Here is a 21,700-nt window from a genome sequence, read left to right as displayed (position 1 = left end):
CCACGAAATTCATCTTTGTTTTTTTTAGAAGTAACATTAGAAACTATCTTCAACAATACACAAAAGCATCATAAAACAAAAGAAGCAAATTTAAAATCACAACTCCAAGCTGAGGTCCATATATATATATATATATAGTCTTTATTAATTGGACACAAAAGCAGCTAGCAGAATCCAATTACTTGCATTAATATTTATTTATGTCTTGAGAAGTTGCGGCTGAGGCACAATCAGTAGTTTGAAACCCAATCCTTTCTTTCTCCAAGTCATACACAACTTCCACGTTTTGTTGTTGGAAGTTTCCGAAAATCCCAGCTGGCCCTTCTTTGGAATCTTCCATGCTTTGGAGCAACAAGCATTTCACCACTGTTGAGTTTCGTGGTGCACCCATGGCATAGAAATCGTTCCCATTAGGCAAAACAAGGCTCACATTGTTCAAGAAATGGAATGTAATTGAAGGGAAATCATCGGTAACTAGACTATTAATGTTGTTATTAGGGCATGGGAGCCTATAACATAGGTCAAACCCTGTCCGTGCCTCGATTTCCTCAGCACGTGGGTAATTTATGGATGATCGAAGGGCGGTGAGGAGATCGGAGTAGAGCGGTTCGGTTAGGTGAGTGTAAGTGGTTCCGGAATCAATCAACATTCCTCCATTGCCTAAAGAATCAAATTCTCTCAAGGTTAAGGGAGCTTGTGTAGTGGCACCATTCCCAACAGTTATAGCCTCTAGGCCAATGTAATAGAAATTAGGGTACATAGGACTTTTCAACATTGGTGTAAATTGGAAATTTTCTTTGGAGGAAATGGCTTGGTCCCCTACAACTAGAGGGCTAGATATATTAGGGTTATTTGCAAACTTAAAAGGCAAGAAGCAATGTGAAAAACCCTTTTGAAGAAACCCTAATTGAGAAGGCAAAGAAAGTGAACCTTTTCCAAATCCTACAATCCCAATAGGCTCTCTATAAGTTGTTCCAACACATCCAAAGACAAACTTTGGGACTTCCCTAATGGAATTAGGGTTTGAAGTGGTCCCATGGACTCGGAGGGTATCCCTAGTTAGGGTTCCCGATACAATACCTTCACCATATGTGTATGCAAAAGAAGGACATGGCCTTGAGCAAGTTCCCTTAAGTAGGCTATTCAATGAGCACCCAGCAATAGTGCATTGATCAAAAGGGTTATCGGAGCTATGGATATCGATACAAGAGGGACTAGCACATAAATCCCTATAGGAAGAAGATGAAAATGAAGGAGAAAAGCTTGACATTACCTTGTAATTCTTATAGTCATCACAATCTATACAATCAAATGATAGGTTCCCACAAGGTACCCAAGTAAGGTCACTTCCTGTGTCCATATACACTTGTATAATTTGTGGGGGTGTCCCTATATTCAAAGATATCAAATAACCATCTCTCACTTCTCTCAATGGCTCCCTTATGTCCAATGTTTCCGAGGTTTTTTTCACTAAATTATACGAAGATTTAGGTATAGAAAGGCTGGTTTTCGTACGAGTTAAACTTAACACCAAGGAAGAAGAAGAAGGTTTTTTTTCCTTTGCATAGCATTGGTTGAAATGAAGCAATGCACTAGAAAGAAAGAAGGAGATGAAGAAGTAATTTGAGAGGCTAAAAGCTGTTGTCATTTTCCTTAATGTTTAAATTCTTCACATGAAATAAGGCAAGGGGAAGCTGGTATTTATAGCAATTTCTAGTGTTAATGGTGGGAATTTTAGGGTTTCTTCAACTTCAACTTAGGGTTTTCTGTGCTTACAGATGTTGCATGGTGAAGAATGATTAATTAATTAAGTTTTCCCTTTCTTTGTTGTTTTTTTGGTTAGTAGGTATTTCAATAAATAAATATAAAATGTATAGAAAAGAAATAAGAAAGTGTACCAAGGATACGTGGCCTAGTGATCAATAAATTGATAATCATAAGATATTAAGCTCAAATCGAGACAAAATATATTATAAGTAATTTTTTTCATCTAGAATTACTAATATCTATTATTGATAAGAAATGACAAATATTCCATAAAATCAATCGAGGAATGTACAAGCCGATCTGAATACCATAATTATGAAAAGAAATAAGAAAGGTGTACAAAAAGGAATCTTATTGAATAAGTGGAATATGATGACAACTTTGTTTGAAGATGTTTGCGGTAGTGAAAATGAGTTTGCATGGCTTTAAATTAATTAATACTTATACTCATTCTAGAAACTTATAGTAGGCTGCATTAGCTGAATAGATCGATTCCGTACGTGCCAATCAATTGAAAAATTACTACTTACTTAGGCGTGCTGTTAGTTTAATTATTTGAGTATATATTAATTTTAACTAGTATCATTATAATTAAGGAGTGTTTAACTGTTAATTATGATTGTTAATTAATTAAAGAGGGTGTCATGTTTGAGTTTAAAGGCTGCCTTGTGGAAGTGGTTTGCACGTGGAAATGCACACAAGAAAAATAAAATGCTACACCTATACTATATATGTATGAACAAATTAAATTAAATCGTTTAGCTAATTAATTCATATTAATTAGATGATGACACGAGAAGCGGCGCATCTGACAACGGATTTGGACCACTCTTTATATATAGGAAAGGTTTATAATTGGTTCGCTCGACGAGTTAATTAGGCTCGTGGCCCTCGACTTTGAATCGTGACATATTCCTTTTTGATTGATCATATAATATTAAAAAATGAGTAAACGCTTGAATCAAAAGAATTTCAATGTAATTTCCTCACTATCCATGTATATTATTAGAGGTCATTTTTGATGATAGAGTATATAAGAATAGTATTGAATAAAGTGTATTAGTAATATTGAGATTAGTTAAATTGGAATTTTAATATATTAAAAATAATATGCATTTTTATATTTCTAAAAAAAAATGTTTGTTTATAAAATACCGTCTACATTCTATATCTCTGTGTACTTTGTTTGCAAAGCTTTATTATTCATTCTTTTAAAAATATATGATAACAAGAAAAAAGTTTGGAATTCTCACTTAAATTATTTACGGGGAAATTTCATATATCTTGATAAATTGAATACTGATCCATATATACTATAAAAAATAGAGCATGAAAATAAAAAATAAAAATAAGATGAAAAAAGAAAGAAATACTCAAAGAAATTTGGTTCATAAAGAGAGAGCAGCGCCGTTACTACAATTTTTCTAAAAAAAAGACTTGGAAAGTATTAACAAAAGGTTTGAACCACTTTGAAGGGACTTTAACATATTTTTTGTGTGTAAGTATCATACTTATTCCATGTATTAAAACCCTAGTATTACTAATATCATAAGTTGGTATATATGTATTAATTATACACAGGCGAGTAATCTTATCGAACAAAAGGTTAAAGATAATACCACATCTATATATGTATTATTTTTTCTAATTATTGCTCTTTGTTTTGGTAGTATTCATTTCAAAATGAAAGACAAATTAATGCCCTCGATAAATAGATCAACAACAACATATTTAGTGAAATCCACAAGTGAGGTCTGGAGAGAATAGAACGTACGCAAACCTTACCTCTAAAGATAAATCATATACTAAGACTCGTCTCTGTTAATCGATTTTTTTTTCCTCCAATGACGTCAAAAATCGAGATGTATAAGATTAGGATAATAACAATCTAAATAATTCGACCAACTAATTTATAAAATATATAGATTATATATGTTTAGTAATTATACAATTGTATATATTTCAGCCATTTTAACAATAAACTAGTTAGCCAAATATATCCATAACTTTTTTTTATAAGCTAATGCAAACCAAATTAAACGATCTTAACTGTTTTAACACGAGGCATCCATCAAACTCTATCTAGGACAAAACAAACATGGAATAAACAAAACATGTATTATGAAGAAATTTAAAAAGTAGAAGCATCATGATTCACAAATGATCATTAATTGAGATAGTGGCCACCATGCCACTAACAAGAACCGGTGCTTACCGGTCTTATTTTTTTCTTTAAATTTATAATTACTTAATTTTTAAAATTTATCGATCTGATTAATTTGAATTTGTGTTATTTATAATAGCACATTAAATTAAAGGGGGGAAAACGTTTCTTCTCATGTATGACTCATTAAAAGAAAAATACGTTTAAATTAAGATTTCTTTGTTGACGAAACTCAAATTATTATTCTAATGAAAAAGAAATCTTATTTATTCCGCCATCACTAAATCGGGAGGGCAGCAGTGTAGGGACAGATCATAATGCAGCAAGTTTGATCTGATGTGGACATGACGCTATATTCCTTAAGCTACGCCATCTTGTCATAATCTCATCTTTAATTTTTCTTTTTCAAGTTTTTGTCCTTTTACCCCTTTGTTTTTATGCTTTTACACTTCACACTACTACAATCAGAATAAAGCACTTAACACACCCAGTAGTTTGCCATTGAGACCTTATTTGAGTTGAATGTCGAGATGATCTCAAGTTTCTAGAGATCTTTTGAGTTCTAATTAATCTCCTTAATAATAATGTAACATTGTCCAGTAGTTTGCCATTGAGACCTTATTTGAGTTGAATGTCGAGATGATCTCAAGTTTCTAGAGATCTTTTGAGTTCTAATTAATCTCCTTAATAATAATGTAACATTGTTCCAAAATTTAGTTCTTTATGCCAAATTAGTGTGTATAATGTTTGAAGGAGGAAGCACCACTACTAAAGTTTGATATGATAATAAATAATGAAAATAAATTGGACACGAGAATTTTACGTGAAAATCCCTCAAACATATAGAGGGAAAAAACCACGGGGTAGAAGGATTTTACTATTCAAATATGGGAGTACACTGCTTTCAAATACAAGGAGAAAACAACAATTAACACTCCTCTCTTGTAAAAAGAACAGCTCACTAAAGAGAACATTCAAGACTACAATATTTATCTTGGTGTATAACTCTCTTTGTATTTTTTCTCTCACTTTTTGGGATGAATCAAATGAGGGCACGAGGCCCTCTATTTATAGGAGGATGAAAATGCGTAAAAATATTTACGCGTTAATTTCCTTTCTGCCAAAAAGGGGCAACAACTTTTGAAAAAGTTGCTGCCAAATTGTCTTGGATGGTGCATTCTTGCCAACTTTTTCGGTGCAGCATTCTTTGACTTTCTTGCATTCTCCCATTTGAAGATTTAATTGAGAATTAATTAAGTTTTCACACCATCCTTTCTACCCAATTACTGCAATATTACGTTTCTGCTAGGCCAATAGAAGATCGACACCATATAAACTTGTTACTATTGATTGACTTTGTAAACATATCTGCTAGGTTGTCATTCGTGTGAATTTTCTGAATATCCACACTGTCTTCTTTCACCTTCTCACGAACAAAGTGATACTGAACTCGTATGTGCTTTGTCCTTGAATGAAATGTCGGATTCTTTGCAAGATGCAAAGTACTCTGACTATCACAAAACAGAGCAACCTTTTCTTGTTTGTATCCGAGCCCCTCCAGTAACATCTGCATCCATATTGCTTCTTTGCTAGCTTGTGTAGCTACTACATATTCTGCTTCCATCATAGATGTAGCCACGATAGATTGCAGTTTTGAAACCCAGATTACAGCTCCTCCAACAAGAGTAAACAGATAACCTGTGGTGGACTTGCTTTTATCAAGATCACCTGCATAATCTAAATCAGCATAACCTTTAACAATAAAGTCTGATCCTCTATAACACATTGCAACATCTAAGGTACCCTTGATATATCTCAGGATCCTCTTAACAGTATTCCAATGCTCTCTACCAGGATTAGCCATGTATCGACTAACCACTCCCACTGCTTGTGCAATGTCAGGTCTTGTACATACCATGGCGAACATTAAACTTCTCACTGCTAATGCATATGGTACTCGAGACATCTCCATCCTCTCTACTTTATTGCTAGGACTCATACTTGAAGATAACTTGAAATTAATAGGAAGTGGGGTAGAAATTGACTTATAGTCTTGCATCTTGAAGCGTCGCAAGATTTTCTTCAAGTAGTTCTTTTGAGAAAGCCAAATCTTTCTATTATTTCTGTCTCAGTGAATTTGTATCCCTAGAATCTTGTTTGCTGATCCCAAGTCCTTCATTTCAAACTCCCTAGCCAACTGTGCCTTTAAATTTGTGAGACGATCTTTGTTGGGGCCTACTACCAACATGTCATCAACATACAACAGCAAAATAATAAAATCTTCATCACCAAATCTCTTGTAATAAATACAAGGATCTGAACTATGTCTGTTGTATCCAAAGCTTATAATGAAGGAATCAAATCTCTTATACCAACATCTCGGCGCCTGTTTGAGACCATATAGAGATTTGTTCAATCCAAGTTCTCTTTTCCCTGTTCTTCAAAACCTTCTGGTTGGAGCATGTAAATTTCTTCTTCAAGTTCTCCATGAAGAAATGCAGTTTTGACATCTAACTACTTCAAGTACAAGTCAAATGTAGCACACATCGCCAGGACCACTCAAATTGTTGTAAGTCGAACCATCGGAGAAAATATCTCATTGAAGTCTATACCTTCTTTCTGAGCGAATCTTTTCACCACCAATCTTGCACGATACTTCTCCACTTGATCATTGTCATTGCGTTTGATCTTGTAGACCCATTTATTTCCAATGGCCTTCCTTCCTTGTGGTAATTGAACAAGATCCCATGTTTTATTTTTATGAAGAGCTTCAATTTCTTCTTGCATTACTGCCATCCAAAGAGATGATTCTTGGCCTTTCATAGCCTCGTGAAAAAATTAAAGGCTCTCCATCTTCTGTTACTAGATAGTATGCAACATTGCTCTCCATAGAATAATCTGAGTGCCAAGATGGTTCTCTTTTCTCCCTAGTTGACCTTCGAACTTATGGAGTTTCGATCTCAGCTTGCTCTTGTTCTTCGTGCTCTGGTGCTGCTTCAGAAGAACCTGAAACTTCTTCTATTTCTTCTACTTCAACTGTAGTAGTCTCTAATTTTTTTTTTGAAGTGCTATCTTCTTTTGCTTGTATCTTATTTTTAATAAATACAACATCCCTGTTGATTACCACCTTGCGGGCAGTGGGATTCCAAAAGCGATACCTCTTGACTCCATTAGCATACCCTAAGAAAATGCATTCCCTGGATTTTGGATCCAACTTCGATTTTTCTTGGGTGTTGTACATAACATAAGAAGGACTTCCAAATATATGTAAGCGAGAATAATCAACTGATTTTCCTATCCACATCTCCATTAGCGTTGTCAGATCAATTACAGTTAATGGTGACCGATTGATCACATAACATGCGATTTTGACTACTTCTGCCCAAAATTATTTTTTTAACCCTGCAATTGCTAACATAGCTCTTGTTCGTTCCAACAAGGTTCTGTTCATCCGCTCTGCTACTCTATTTTATTGTGGAGTATATGCCACCGTGAACTGTCTTTTAATACCTTCTTGTTTACAGAAATTATCAAATTCATCACCAGTGTATTCTCCTCCATTATCTGTCCTCAAACACTTGATCTTTTTTTCAGATTCAAGTTCCACCCGCGCTTTGAACTGTTTGAAAACTGGAGAAACATCTTCCTCCTCGTGATTGGATACACCCAGCTTCTCCTGGAGTAATTGTCAATAAATGACACAAAATATTTCGCTCCTCCTAGGGACTCCACCGGTGCTTGCCAGACATCAGAGTGGATCAGATCTAATATTTTTTTTCTTTTAGCAGAGGAAGTGCTAAACTTCAGTCTATTTTACTTACTGGTAACACAATGCTCACAAAAGGATAGTGAAACCTTTTTGAGCCCTGGAAGAAGCTTTTGCTCAGCAAGAATCTTCAAACCTCATTCTGATATATGACCAAGTTTATAATGTCATATCATCATTGATTCTTCAAATGAACTTGCTGACGTGGTTGATGTTTCTCCTTCTTTGTGTGTTTCACCTTTAAGCACATATAGATTTGCAGCAAGTTTTTCCGCTTTCATCACTACAAGCGCTCCTTTGGATATTTTCATGACTCCACCATGAATCTTATATGAACATCCATTATCATCTAATTGTCCCAAAGACAATAGATTCTTCCTCAAGTCTTTTACATGTCGTACCTCCTGAATAGTGCGTATCGTGCCATCATATATTTTTATTTTAATAGACCCAATACCAATAACATCCAAAGCATGATCATCTCCCATGAACACAGACCCTCCTGAGATAGGATTATATTGATGGAACCATTCTCTTCGGGAAATTATGTGTCATGTTGTTCCTGTGTCCATGATCCAGACATCAGTGACACATTTTCTGCCTTCATTATTTGATATTGCTTCACTACATAAAATATCGCCATCATCCGAGGTACATGCAATATTCCCTTGAGCATTTGATGGCTCAGGGTGTTCACTCTTCTTCTTGAACCGATAATCTTTTTTGAAGTGCCTTTTTTTGCCATAGTTGTAGCACTTGATATTCTTATTACTTCTTGATTGAGATCTGCCATGATTGTGACTCCCATTGGGGCCACGTTCCGTTGGTCTTCCTCTCACCATCATCAAAGCTTCAGCTTGCTACGAATTTGTTTGTATGTCTTCCTTATTTTTGCGTCGATTTTCTTCTTCTAAGACAGCGGTTGCAATTTCATCAAAAACTAGATTGTCTATATTTTTCGTCAGGTTGATGATGAGTTGATCATACGAGTCAGATAGACTTTGAAGTAGAAGCTCCGCACGTTCAGTCTCCTCTATTTTGCAACCCATTGTTGTAAGTTGCGAAAATAGAGTATTCAAAGTATTGATGTGTTCAGTAACTGACATGGACTCTGCCATTCGAAGAGTATACAACCTTCTTTTTAAGAAGATTTTATTATGCAAAAACTTGACCTCATACAACCCTGTAAGAGTATCCCATATTTCCTTCGCCGTCAGTTTTTCAGTCACACTAGACAACACTTGATCAGCTAGTGTCAAGTGTAGATCAACAACTGCGTTGCTGTTTATGTCATTCCACTTGCTGTTATCAGTAAAATCTGTGGGCCTACCTTCAATTGTAGCTAAGCAATTGTCTTTTCTCAATATCGCTTTTATTTTCATTTTTCACAAGGAGAAATTAGTTTCATTGAATTTTTCAACGTCAAACTTTGTTGTACTCGACATTGTTATTTGTTTTACACCCTTCTAGATTATTTTTGAATATTTTTGCGAACAATCGTGACAAACTGTACCGTCGCCGAAATTTACTATTTACGTGAATAGTACTATTCACCGAATTTACTATTCACGAATAGTACCTTCGCATAAAACAGACAGAATAACTGAAGGCTCTGATACCACTATTGGGGGGAGGAAGTACTACAACTAAAGTTTGATATGATAATAAATAATGAAAATAAATTGGACACGAGAATTTTACGTGAAAACCCCTCAAACAGATAGAGAGGAAAAACTACGGGGTAGAAGGATTTTACTATTCAAATATGGGAGTACACTGCTCTCAAATACAAGAAAAAAACAACAATTAACACTCCTCTCTTGTAAAAGGAACAACTCACTAAAGAGGACATTCAAGACTACAATATTTATCTTGGTGTATAACTCTCTTTGTATTCTTTCTCTCACTTTTTGGGATGAATCAAATGAGGGCACGAGGCCCTCTATTTATAGGAGGATGAAAATGCGTAAAAATATTTACGCGTTAATTTCCTTTCTGTCAAAAAGGGGCAACAACTTTTGAAAAAGTTGCTGCCAAATTTTCTTGAACGGTGCTTTCTTGCCAACTTTTTCGGTGCAGCATTCTTTGACTTTCTTGCATATAATTGGTTGTTTGAAAACTAATTAAGTCATAATCTCTAAAATAATATATATATATATATATATATATATATATATATATATATATACTTTCATCTCTCTAATACTCTTAAAAGAAATGAGCATTTTAGTCTGAAATGTCATGTTTAATTTGAAGGATTCATTCTAGTTGATATTGAAAGTACATTTTCCTCTTCTCGGTGTGAAACGATATACAAAAAAGAAAATTACATTACAACGTCCTATAAGTAGTGAATCTGTCAACATCATAAATCTATTTTTTCTCAAAAAATCTTTAAAATTCTAACTACTTGTCCTATCGCTTGGTCTTTGACCATCAAACGAAATGTGAATAACGTCCCATCTTTTTTTAAATGAAAGGGTAATCACGATTCTAAAACCTTTAGAATAACATGTGGGTTAAATGTCCAAGACATGATATAGCTAGGGGGCAAATACGAAAAACTTGAAAACGTAGATAGCACTTCCCAAATATATTTTTTTGCACAAAAAAGAGAAGAAAAAAAAAGAATCAAAAGGAAATAACATAAACTATGCAACATACCTTTTTCTATTTGTAGGAAAATGTCAGTGATTTGACTGCTTTATACTAATTTGGTTTAAATAATGAGTTAGTCACTTTCAATTATATGGTTTAATACAACCCATGAATTGTACTTGCTAATATTTGTTAATTAAAAAAGGTGCGCTTCTTATCGTAAACTTGGGATATTGGAAAATGACATGAAACTATTGGAAATTGAAGAATCAAAATAGTATAAGGTATGTAACTGCCTGCCTGCACTTGTTTTTGTCTAACTACATATATAAAATACTATTACATTTTTGTCTCTTTATTACTACTGATGATATTTTATGCCATCTGTAACAACCTTTTTTTGTTTTGATCTACAAATTATAATATTATTAAAGCATTAAAGATTCGGCGGATTTTAGCTACCTCAATTGTATTTAAGGTTGTGTTTGGTACGAAATAATATATTTTTCTGAAAATAAGTGTTATTTTAAAATTATTTTTTAATGTTCGATATGTAAGCGATTTTATTTTATCCGAAAAGCATTTATATGAAATCTTGAAGGAAAAAATAAGTTTGGAGTATCATTTGTAAAACTTATTTTCTCTACTTCCTTTGGAAAGTCATTCGTTATTCATTATTTTTAAGTAATTTTATTTCACAAACAAAATATTTTTCAAAATATTTTGACCAACTAAATATGAGAAAATACTTTCCTCCATACTCAAACATACCCTAAATTGGCGCAAATTCTCATAAATCTATTTTTGCAAGGGTGAAATAGTTCCTTTATCTTCTATTTTTCTATCTCCATCTATCTATTTTCTTCAACTATTTACCAGATCAATTATGATTCAATTATAGAGGCTTGATTCGATCAAGCCACTGAGTAATGGACACAGGCTACAGCGTTTATGTAATTTAAATTAACAAAGCTTAATTTTTTCGTTTGCATAACTAATTAAATTTAGATTTGAGAATTAACACTTCTTTTTCATAGAGAAATGGTCTAATTCTTATTTTGGGAAGAGAAATTGTGTGCTCAAATAAATAAAGATGCACCTTCCTTCTTCACTTAACATGCCATACCACGGAATGTTAGTTATTCACTTGGTTGGCTACCTAAATTTGGTTCGATTCTCCATCATGTAATCTCCTCTCCCATCTCCACACCCCAATTTTAAAATTTCTTTTTAAAAAATAAAATAATATATGTATGCCATACCAGAAAAGAGTAAAATTTACAGCTTTTTTTCCTTTACTGTGGCTATCCTTATCAATGAATGCTTCAAATAATTGGGAACATTTCAATAATCTGCATATTCTTCATAAACGATTATCTAGCTAAAACACATTTAACTGCAATCTTCTCCATCAGAATATAATTCATTTATCATTTCTTATCTGTATACTAACTTTGATGCAATATTAAATATGGCAAGAGAATACAAAGTTGATATTTCTCCACATTTGAACACTTACATCTTTACAAGAAAATGAAAAACCTGATAGTACATCAAAAACTATACACGCCTTCAAGGCGTGACACCAAACAAAGATTAAAAGCAAAATAAGATGGCTCGTACATGAGTAAACTAAAGTTGAAGGAAACAACAAAATTTTATGAACACGCTAACATGCAAGTGGAATTACTGGCTCTGAGATGTTTATCGCATGGAAATAACTGTATCATTTGAACGGATCACATATACAGGGCTCGTATTACTTACCGTTGGGCTTCTCATTGAATTGCTCCACTTTCCTTCTCACAATAGATATAGAATATGTGAGCTTCTTGAACATGCTTTGCCAGTATCCAGTTACATGTATTGGTTTCTGTTGATTTTACAATCTATTCTTCCGACGTCTTTAACCATTCTCTCTTCCCCTTTTCAGCTAGCTACCTTACAACCCATTTGTACACTATAGAGGAGTTCATGGGAAAAATGCATTAAACTGAGAACTGACATCTTGTCACAGCCTTTTTGAAAGATTCTTTTTCAATCCCTTAATAATTTTGCCAAACCACATTAAGTTCATTACACCAAGAGCTGACGGTACTCCAAAAACCAAAAGAATACCGAAAATGTGCATGTGAATGACCTGCAATCAGTTAATGTTTCAAAAACAAAAGTAAGTAATTGGTAGAAATCATTTGATACTAGCACATCTTGAATGAGAAGATAAATAGATTGCACTTATTGGAGAGAAAGGAAATGAAGCACCCTAAAACTCCTTGAAGTATGCAAAAGGAAAAGAAAGAGGAGGGGAAAAGAAAAAGAATATTAAAAAAAAGAACCTCTTATACTATTTCCAAATCCCCTCTTCTATTTCCAAACCTCATATACTGTTGCAGAGATATTCATGTTGATCCATGTCACATATTTAATAGAGAAATAAAAACCATTGATCACTTTCAAGAACAACATTACTCACCAGCCAATAATTAACTTTTTTGCAGCAAGAAGAAACTTTTACCAGAAAATTTTCTCTCATATGCTGTCTAATCTATAAAATACGTGAAGAAAATGGCTTGCACCGTGCCAAAAGTTCAACAGGGGAGACGGACAATCTTAAACTTGCAAGGTTAAACTTAATGTTAATTCCTTCATGTGAATTTACTATAGATCCATATAGGTCTCTTTACTAGTATATCAACTGCTTAAAAGGTATCTTTACTTAAAATTTTCTCTGTCAATAAAGATTAGATAGCCTATTGCTACTTTTGGTTGATCTCCATTTGTAAATATGCATATATTATTTTCTATTAATGCTGAATAATGTCAATTTTAAAACTTAGGTGTTATACAAACTTGCATTATAATGTATTTTTTATTTATAGTTGGTGCAACTGCAGCCCCGTGTTTACTTTGTTCAAAACTAAACAACAAATAAAATAAGGAGAGCATGTATTCTGAAAGAGAAGTAATATAACAAATAGGGCATTGAAGGATCGGAAGCATTCTAAATTCAACAATATGCATTCCTAATTATACTTTAGTTAAGAGCATAACCTTTAAACTATTCATATTTCCAGGCACTTCGCCTGTACAGCGTGCAGACCTTAAAATTTGTAAGCTTCTAAGAGCCAACTTTGTTGGTTTTACTAGAACTGGTAAGGTATGTTTAAAAAAAAAAAGAATAATGCAATCCATCAACATTTAAATCACAGTTTAGAGTTCAAGGCTTATGATGCACCCATTTCATCATTCTGTAGCTCAGGTAGGGAACACACAAAGGTGGCTTCACAGTTTTTCTGACAAAAATAAAATAGAGAGGCTAATTTACCTTGTGATCCCAATAAGTCCACTTTATGACCACAAGATGCATATATGTCTTAATAGTAGAAATTGGTCCTTGGGACAATCAGAAAAGCATATCAACAATTCTGCGCTGGGTTTTGACTTCTTGTATCTCACTGGGAGGAATTTTCCCTTGCTCAAATTTCATGGCCTTTTGCATATTGACAGTCTACATGAATTTTTTCGTACTCTGGGTACTATGCACAGGAAGTAATGAATTTCGAGCTATGTGTTTCTGCATTTTGCAGAATGGAGTTTTTGTTGAGGCATGTACTACTCCTTGAAGTTCAATAACTTTGTTATCACAACATCTGTGGCTTTTGGAGGGTAAAGAAGGCTCTAGCAATACAAGATAAAATTTCCAACAACGGTGAGAGACTTTTAATTAGTGCCGCATATGGCTAGAGTATAGCATCAGGTTATTTCAAGATCAGTGTGTCTCTTCTGGAATCTATTTGATAAAGTAGTACCAAGGTTATCTGTATTTCCTGATTAGAGTTGTTTTTTCTTTTCTTTGTAAGCAGAAGTGAATACATTCTTTTCTGTTGTAATTTGCATCAATAAGCTTCTTTTTTCATTAATTAAGTCTAAGTTCAAAAACCTAATTGCTCAAAATAATAGACTTTCTGGTGAAAGCTATGATGTTAACATGTTGTAAGATGGGAAAGAGGCTTTACTCATAATAAAATCCATATCAATGAGTTGGTAGTTAGTTATATGGCAAATCACTGCACAAGAGAATTCTTTTAAAGAATATAATTTGTTTTTGAACATTTTCTTCAAAATCCTATACTGAAAATAACAGGCCATTCAAATTCAAACTAACAATAATTCCACCTCAATTTCGATCTAATTGACATCAGTTTGGACCCATTTCATTCAAATATTCAATGATTTGAGTTTTGTCTAACCTAACAAGTTCTCTACATTACTACAGACACACAAATATGTAAAAGGATTAAAAGAAACCTACCAAAAAGAAGACTTGACATAAGCATACCACCATATCTAAGTCTTCCTCCCAACTAATGGCCATAGCTTGTATGGATCTTTTGCTTCCATTATGTTCTACTTTTCCCCAAGTTTGCATGGATTCCAAGAGATTATCTTATAAGACAATATACAACTTCCTTCCATGGGATTTTAGTCTACCCTGTCCACTTATAACACCTTTCTTCGTCATGGTTCCACATCTGCAGACAAAGCTTTTGGAGGTCTACTTAAGACACGGCCAGCTCAAGCGATCTCTCAGTTTATCGTCTATCTATGTTTCTTGCATCTCCTGTTGAATGTTTCTAATCTTGCATTATCACACACCATTCTTAACATTTGCATTTCTGCGACACTCATTCTATGGATGTGTTGTCCTAAACTCACTCTCATATAATATTGTCAGTCTTACAATTTAGGCCATAACATTCTTAAGATCACGACTTTGATATGTTTTTGTGTCTAATGAAGTCAACAAATAAAATAGTTGGACTTTAACAAGTGTAAATAATTATCGTAATTTCTTTGGGCATTTTTCGGAGTGTTAGTAAAACATATTCCAGAATAGACTAATCCCTCAGAAGAAAAGGTTGAAGAGCTTGGCGAGCAGAGAGAGAGAGAGAGAGAGAGAGAGTTGGCAATAAACGAAGATTCACCTGATCATAGTGCAAATAGACATGGTAAAACATGTAAATGAACAGCAATATTCTTGCAACCTGCAATCAGTAAAGAGAACTCAGTTTAGCAAATACTAATAGGAATCAATCAAATGGTTAGCTGTCTCAAAGACAATGGAATCAAGCCATATATCAATTCTAAGGAGCAATCATTACAATTCAGCACAAATCACCTCTATTCCTCACCTGACTCCCCCACTCTGCCAAGAATTAGAAAATTTAGATGAGAGGAGTAACCAATGCACTACAAAGTGTAACGGTCCTTTCTATATGACATGCAACTTATGTTAAATGGACTCTTCATTTGCTTTGAATATTCCTGTTAAACAGGTATGACATGATTAAGGGTACATCATTCAGATTCTTCAGCATATAAAGAAACTTGCTAAAATCGAGGGTACCCAGGATAATCTCCATTCCTACATCCATGTAACAAGCCATGCAACAAGTTCGTTCATATTGAAGACATCACTTACCAACCATGCAAAAAATATCACCACGCCATTAATCAGATATGCGCTAGATCTTTTCAATCCAGCTGTATCAAGAAACCTGAAAGAAAGCCATAAAGAGATAAGTTCATAGGGTGCTACAACATGAATGCTGCTGAACTTTCAACCAACGGGTCCTCTTAGCACCTACCATCTCATGTTGATCTCGGGTGTTGTCACCTCAGATATGAGTACCATGAATGTATAAAGTTGCCCTTCTCCAGTGTACATGGAGTATGCTACAGCGATTGCTGAAAGAGAATGATGGACAACCTGAAATTCAAAAGTTAAAATTTGACATACTACATATAAATCTATGCTAAATGAAGTTTCTTCCACTTGAGAATATATACTTACATACTCTAATCCACCCAAAGAAGGATAAAACCAGCAAATCATTCCAAGGTCTGACAGAAAGTACCCAGCTGACACCTGACAAAGTCACAAGGTGAGAGGATTAAAATGGCCCATTTAGCAAGAGAATTTGACATCTGAGTTATTTACTGGCATATGAAAATAAGAGAGGTAAATCAAGTTCAAAGCAAATTAGGTTAGTAAGTCCTGACCAGCATATCTGCTATATCGACTCTATTACATTCAAACAAGTTAATGCACCACGACCACATGGCCCAATCCACTAACCAAATGATAAAGTGCAAATACAACAGAATAAAGCTAATGAGACACATAATGGAACTCTAAGACATATAATACCAGCTTAAAGGAATAAAAACTTTCTGAACCGACTTTTTCTGAAGCTACATATTTTCCAGGATACTGTTGCAGTGTGTTTTTTTGTTTTTTTTGAGATTGATACTGTTGCAGTGTTATAGCAAAGAAACAAAAGAAACAATACATTTTTGTAGTTTGTATTTACAGAAAACACGTAAGCAAAGTAAAAATGACAAGTTCTTGGCTATTTTAATATTTCATGGTTCTTTTTTTTTGGTTGTATATAGAAAAGAGCATTCATTGACACCCAAGCTGGTGTGAACAATATGTACAAAAGCAAGAGTGACTCAACCAAAGCTCATTTGTGCTATCTCATTATAATACTGATATTTCCTAGTCCCACCAAATAGTACATGAAACAAACAAGATCTTTTGCTCCTACTTATACCCCTTGCACTACTAAAGTACTTAAGGCAAAAGAGATCATCTTATACAACTTCGGTTCCTTCACTACTGTAGAAAAATCTCCCGTCTCTTTCATTTCACATTAGCTTAAAAAATATACGAAGATATAGTCAGCAGCTTCCTTTGAAGATAAGGCATTTACATAAACTCTGAAACTGTACCCAGGTAGCTTACATCAGGAAACTCCCAAGCTTGCCGAGGAAGGAACCAAAGAAAGAAAGAACTGTCTCTTTCTCTCTGTTGACATTTTGATACCTCCGGTTCATGATGGTTTCTTTAGCTATCATTGGTGCTTACCAAGTAACATTGCCAAAGAACTAGGGAAATTCCACAACTGTGTGGTGAATATAAAATGTAACAGGAATTAGTTGGTGTTTTCACCAATTTCCTGACACAAGGAGCATTAAGTCACTACAATTCTTCTCCTCCTCTTCCTTGAGCTCTCCACCATCAAAAATGCATTTTCCACCAGGTTAAAATAACAACCTTCCTAGGTGCTTCGATGCCTTACACATTCTTCCTCACCTCCCTCCTCTCCCACTCTCGAGATAACACCCAATTATAAGATTTCACTGACATCTTCCTTCCTTTCCCCATCAGACTTCAATACCATCACATCCTCATTGGTATTCCCTCTCTAGGCTAGGCAGAGGTGGATTAAGAGTATCAGTACCAAGTTAATCTGAACTCTGTAGTTTCGAGTCGGAGCATAAATTTATGTGTAAAAATTACAAATTTTATAACAAATAGTATATATGAACCCATAACATTAAGAATACAATAAGTTCAATGCTAAAATATTAAAGGTTGAACCCATAAAGCTTAAATCTTGGATCTTCCTTGAGGCTAGCTAGAGCTTCCAAAATAGTTCCTCTATTTACTCCTTTTCTCAATCTTCATTAACCTCCTAAAAGTGATATCCCATATGATTCTTCAACTATTCCATCTGAAATAGACAGAGACCATAGACTCCTTATCATCCACAACCCTAAACCTCCTTTGGGAATCCCTCCTCACATTGCTCTATATGACGCAATCAAACCATGAATAAATCAACTATGTCTCATCCCAAATTATATAGAGTTCATCATACGAATCATCTATATCCATTTTTCTCTATCTTGTCCATTCTATTCCAATTCTGCAACAGTGCATATCCTTTTAAACTCCAAAAACCGGTTTTTATTTTCATTATTCCTTCCAATCAATCCTGTGAGTCTAATGTATCCCTGTATGAGACCAACATTTTTCATGTACTTTATGAATCTTTCAGTATTATCATATAACCAATTTATTCATGTATTATTTCACTCTAACAAGTCGCTGGTCGACCCAGAAAAGAATAGTAATAGACAATTCGGAATGGGTTAATAATAGACTGTATTAAGTTTATTGTGAAAGCTAATTAGTTAGTCTCAAATATCTTCCCCCATGTTCCAACTATAAGTGTCCATATATAAATGTGTGTGTGCGCGCACATGGGAGTGTTCTGTTCTGGAAGGTCAGGCCACAGGGATGGGGAATAAATATGAGACCCAGTAAATGTATATAAAACAATGTGGTTATTTATTTTTTTTGGTCATTAATGTGGGTTCTTCAAATGTGAAATACTGCTATCTTTTTAATGGTCAACTCAAAAGGTGATCTTAGTATGCATAATTGGTTTTTTCTTTGGTTAAGATTTTAGTATCAAACACTTGGTTCAAGGAAAGTTATTTGAGTTGAAATCAGAGAACGGCTTTAAAAGAAATGTCACCATATTACCGTTCTCAGCACCCTCCCCACCTGGTTTGCACATAAAAAAAGAAGCAAAGGGGGACAAAACATAAAAGACACACAATCAAATAAACCTTAGCTTAGCTAGGCTAGCTGGAACCAATGGGATTCTAGCCCATGCTAAGTCTAAATTTGTATCCCTTTGACCCCCTCAAAAATCAATTGCCTTTCCTCTAAAGAGAAACAAGTTCATATAGGAAACAACAATCAATAACCTTTTGCAAAAGAAAAGTTGAGCCTAAAATTTCTAGTAAAGAAGCAGAAATAAATACGAATCCAGAGTACATACTTAATAAATAATTTCTAATTGAAGTTCCACCTACACTAGCATTACAAGTATCAATACCAGAGCCATCTTTATTCGACAGCCAGAGAGATATGTCACTGGATCTCAAATTCCTAAATATCAAAACCTTTCAAGGAAACCCAAAACGGAAGGGATATAGCAAGACACTACCCAGCATATACAGTAGAAGATTACTTACCCCTAATGTAAACGTTGATAGTGGTGAACTTCTGGTTATTAAAAGGCCATCAGGATTTTGATCAGAGAAAAGATTGGACCAGAATGCAAAATACGTGGACACAGCAGATATGAAAATGGCATGAACTGTTGACATGCCACTGCAGAAAAATAGGTCTCACAAACATGAGAAGTGAATTATTAAATCCTTGGGAAAGATAAGGATAGAGCTGAATAATTACCGGTTGTTCCACTCAATTCTTTGAATTTTTGTCAGGGTAGTGTACGTCCTAAAGTAAAAACTGCTGATCAGTTGACATAGATCATACACCTGTGAAGAGACAAAAGAATTTTAAAAGGAACAGTAGTACAGGAAAAAAAATTGTGCAGCCATGAAAGTATGTTATGTAGGATATGATCTATAATTTTCTGTGAAACCAGTTAGATATTTTATTAATTTCCCCAAATGTTTACATTTGTTTCTTTTCTTCACTACCATGAAGAAAGAATACCAAGAACATGTAAAATTTCTTCATCAAATATACTCAGCTTTTAATCAAAAAAGGGAAGTCCTTTCTCCAATAGTCACAAGAATGAAAAGGATAAAAGGATTTATAATCAATAAACCTTACCATTTTGCAAGCAAATATGCCAGCAAAGACAGAAGTGTAAGGTATAAAAGGATCTGCTAACAAATAAGTTTTAACCAGAGTCTCAGCCCGGCTCTGATAAGATCTAAATGCCACTATATTCCGTGCAGGAGCTGCCTTTCTACCGATTGCAGTTGTCATGTCTTTAGCTCTCTTCTTAAAAACTATCTATGTTTATACAATGAAGATCACCTATACATGTACACTGCAATATATCCCAGAGCTTCCTGAAATGGAAAATTCAGAAATATATCTATTAGCATGAAGCAGTTTCTTAATATAGTATGAGCATAATAAATGCTTGTTTAATAAGGACTATGAGCATAATAAATCTATTTGATGCACGTTGTGCAAAGACTTGGAAGGATAATTTTGAAACCTAAGGACTATGAGCATAATAAATCTATTTGATGCACATTGTGCAAAGACTTGGAAGGATAATTTTGAAACCTTTCAAGATGAAAATGAGTATCTGCAAGAATCCTAAAGATCAAATCACATACAGGCAGCTATGACAAGAAAATCATCTGCATCCCAAATATATTTCAATTAACTATGAATAGCTCAAAATATAAGCCACAAACATCATTTAATACACTTGAATGCCTTATATTCCCTCCTCTGTCTTCCTCCTAAATCATTGAAGGGTCCGATCCTCCAAAATCACAATGACACAATCACGATCCAACTTGAACTCACTCTTGGAGTCAATCTTCTTGATTGCTGCCTTCCTAGGATATCCAGTCAATGAACCCTTACTGGAGGTAAAAGAGCTCGCATTAAGATCATGTACAACTTAAAACTACTTATCCCCAACGATTCCTTAGCCCCTTTGTTAATATGAACTCAAAAACAAACTGCAAACTATCATACCACTAAAATGAACTAGAAGTTCAAGCTCAACAAACCTTAAGATAATCAGAGAACAAATTGTACCCAAAAAAAAAAAACTAAAATCACAGCATTATAACATATGCAAAGTGAATCAGCACAGTAATTTCACCTTCCTTCCACACAACACCCCCACCCCCAAACCGCCGGAAACAACCGCAAACTAGTTTCTATTCACCAACCCATTTCAAGACTTTATTTTTATGACCACTTAGATGCCTGCCAAATCAAAGGTCAAACAACCCAAATATAGAACAATGCAAGAGATCAGGTCCATAAAAGTAACCAAAGTCACAATACTCTAATCAAATACCCAGAAAAGGAATAAAGAAAAGATACATAAACAATGCATACGAAAGCTTGCAGATCAAAAAAAAAACATACATTGCTTCTTACCCCCAAAAAAATATGCAGATTTCAGAAAATCAACAGCATGCACCTTCCTAGGATGCAACCCTCCACAATACACAAAACCCAGAAACAAAAACCGATAAGAATGCCAAAAGAGAATATATTTTTTAATGTAAAATGGGTATTAAAGGAATGTGAAGAAGTAATCAAAAGCGAAATCAAGAAAAGGCAAAGAACCCGTGAAAGGGGAGCCAAAACATGAGATACAATCAATTTGGATGAACAAAAAATGTAGATTTCGTGATGTTATATTTTTAGTTTTTTTGTATTATTTTTTTTGTTGTTGTTGTTGTTGGAACTGTAATGGAATCTCCAACCGAAGCAATGAAGGAGAAAGAAGGGCGAATATGAAAATGTAAAAAAATTGGGTGTGGTGGGAAATGGTGAAATATACAATCAATTAAAGTACACTGATTTTTCTTAGTTGTCTTTTTGGGTGTTAGCTGCTACGTGTGGGCTCGTTCTTGGTTGTTGTTTCATTATTTTTGAGTGAATGCAATTCCATCTTTTATTTCTTCTTGATAATATTCCGTCCTATAAAACTTTTCTACTCCGTTTATCTTAATTTTATAAATTGATA

The 21,700-nt window shown here is 34.3% G+C and overlaps 2 protein-coding genes across 3 annotated transcripts; both read right to left on the bottom strand.

The window, feature by feature from the left end:
* Positions 1-187: 187 nt before the first annotated feature.
* Positions 188-1,648, bottom strand: LOC129872601 (probable aspartyl protease At4g16563). The gene has a single exon (XM_055947545.1). The coding sequence runs from the start codon at positions 1,646-1,648 to the stop codon at positions 188-190; it is 1,461 nt and encodes a 486-aa protein (XP_055803520.1).
* A 10,051-nt stretch (positions 1,649-11,699) lies between these two features.
* LOC129873567 (uncharacterized) lies at positions 11,700-21,685 on the bottom strand. Of its 2 annotated transcripts, none has more exons than XM_055948685.1 (9): positions 21,094-21,685; positions 19,801-20,045; positions 19,411-19,499; positions 19,191-19,329; positions 16,150-16,224; positions 15,944-16,065; positions 15,778-15,853; positions 15,281-15,340; positions 11,700-12,435 (listed from the first exon to the last, which is right to left on the bottom strand). In XM_055948685.1, exons 2-9 carry the CDS (start codon positions 19,957-19,959, stop codon positions 12,307-12,309), a joined length of 849 nt encoding a protein of 282 aa, XP_055804660.1. In that variant the 5' UTR covers positions 19,960-20,045; positions 21,094-21,685; the 3' UTR covers positions 11,700-12,306. The 2 variants fall into 2 exon arrangements, with proteins under 2 accessions (XP_055804660.1, XP_055804659.1); XM_055948684.1 differs by having other exon boundaries at positions 21,106-21,684.
* Positions 21,686-21,700: the final 15 nt, after the last annotated feature.

Source organism: Solanum dulcamara, chromosome 11, assembly GCF_947179165.1.
Source record: "Solanum dulcamara chromosome 11, daSolDulc1.2, whole genome shotgun sequence".
NCBI classification, from domain to species: Eukaryota; Viridiplantae; Streptophyta; class Magnoliopsida; order Solanales; family Solanaceae; genus Solanum; species Solanum dulcamara.
This window is presented reverse-complemented; position numbering and strand designations above follow the sequence as displayed.

Excerpts from the sequence above, each read along its gene's own strand:
- LOC129873567 (XM_055948685.1), bottom strand. The coding sequence starts at position 19,959 with ATGACAACTGCAATCGGTAGAAAGGCAGCTCCTGCACGGAATATAGTG. Across the intron at positions 19,500-19,800 it reads GCATATTTGCTTGCAAAATG|GTGTATGATCTATGTCAACT; the intron begins GTAAGGTTTATT and ends GTCTCTTCACAG. Across the intron at positions 16,066-16,149 it reads CTTTGGGTGGATTAGAGTAT|GTTGTCCATCATTCTCTTTC; the intron begins GTAAGTATATAT and ends TTTGAATTTCAG.
- LOC129872601 (XM_055947545.1), bottom strand. The coding sequence starts at position 1,648 with ATGACAACAGCTTTTAGCCTCTCAAATTACTTCTTCATCTCCTTCTTT.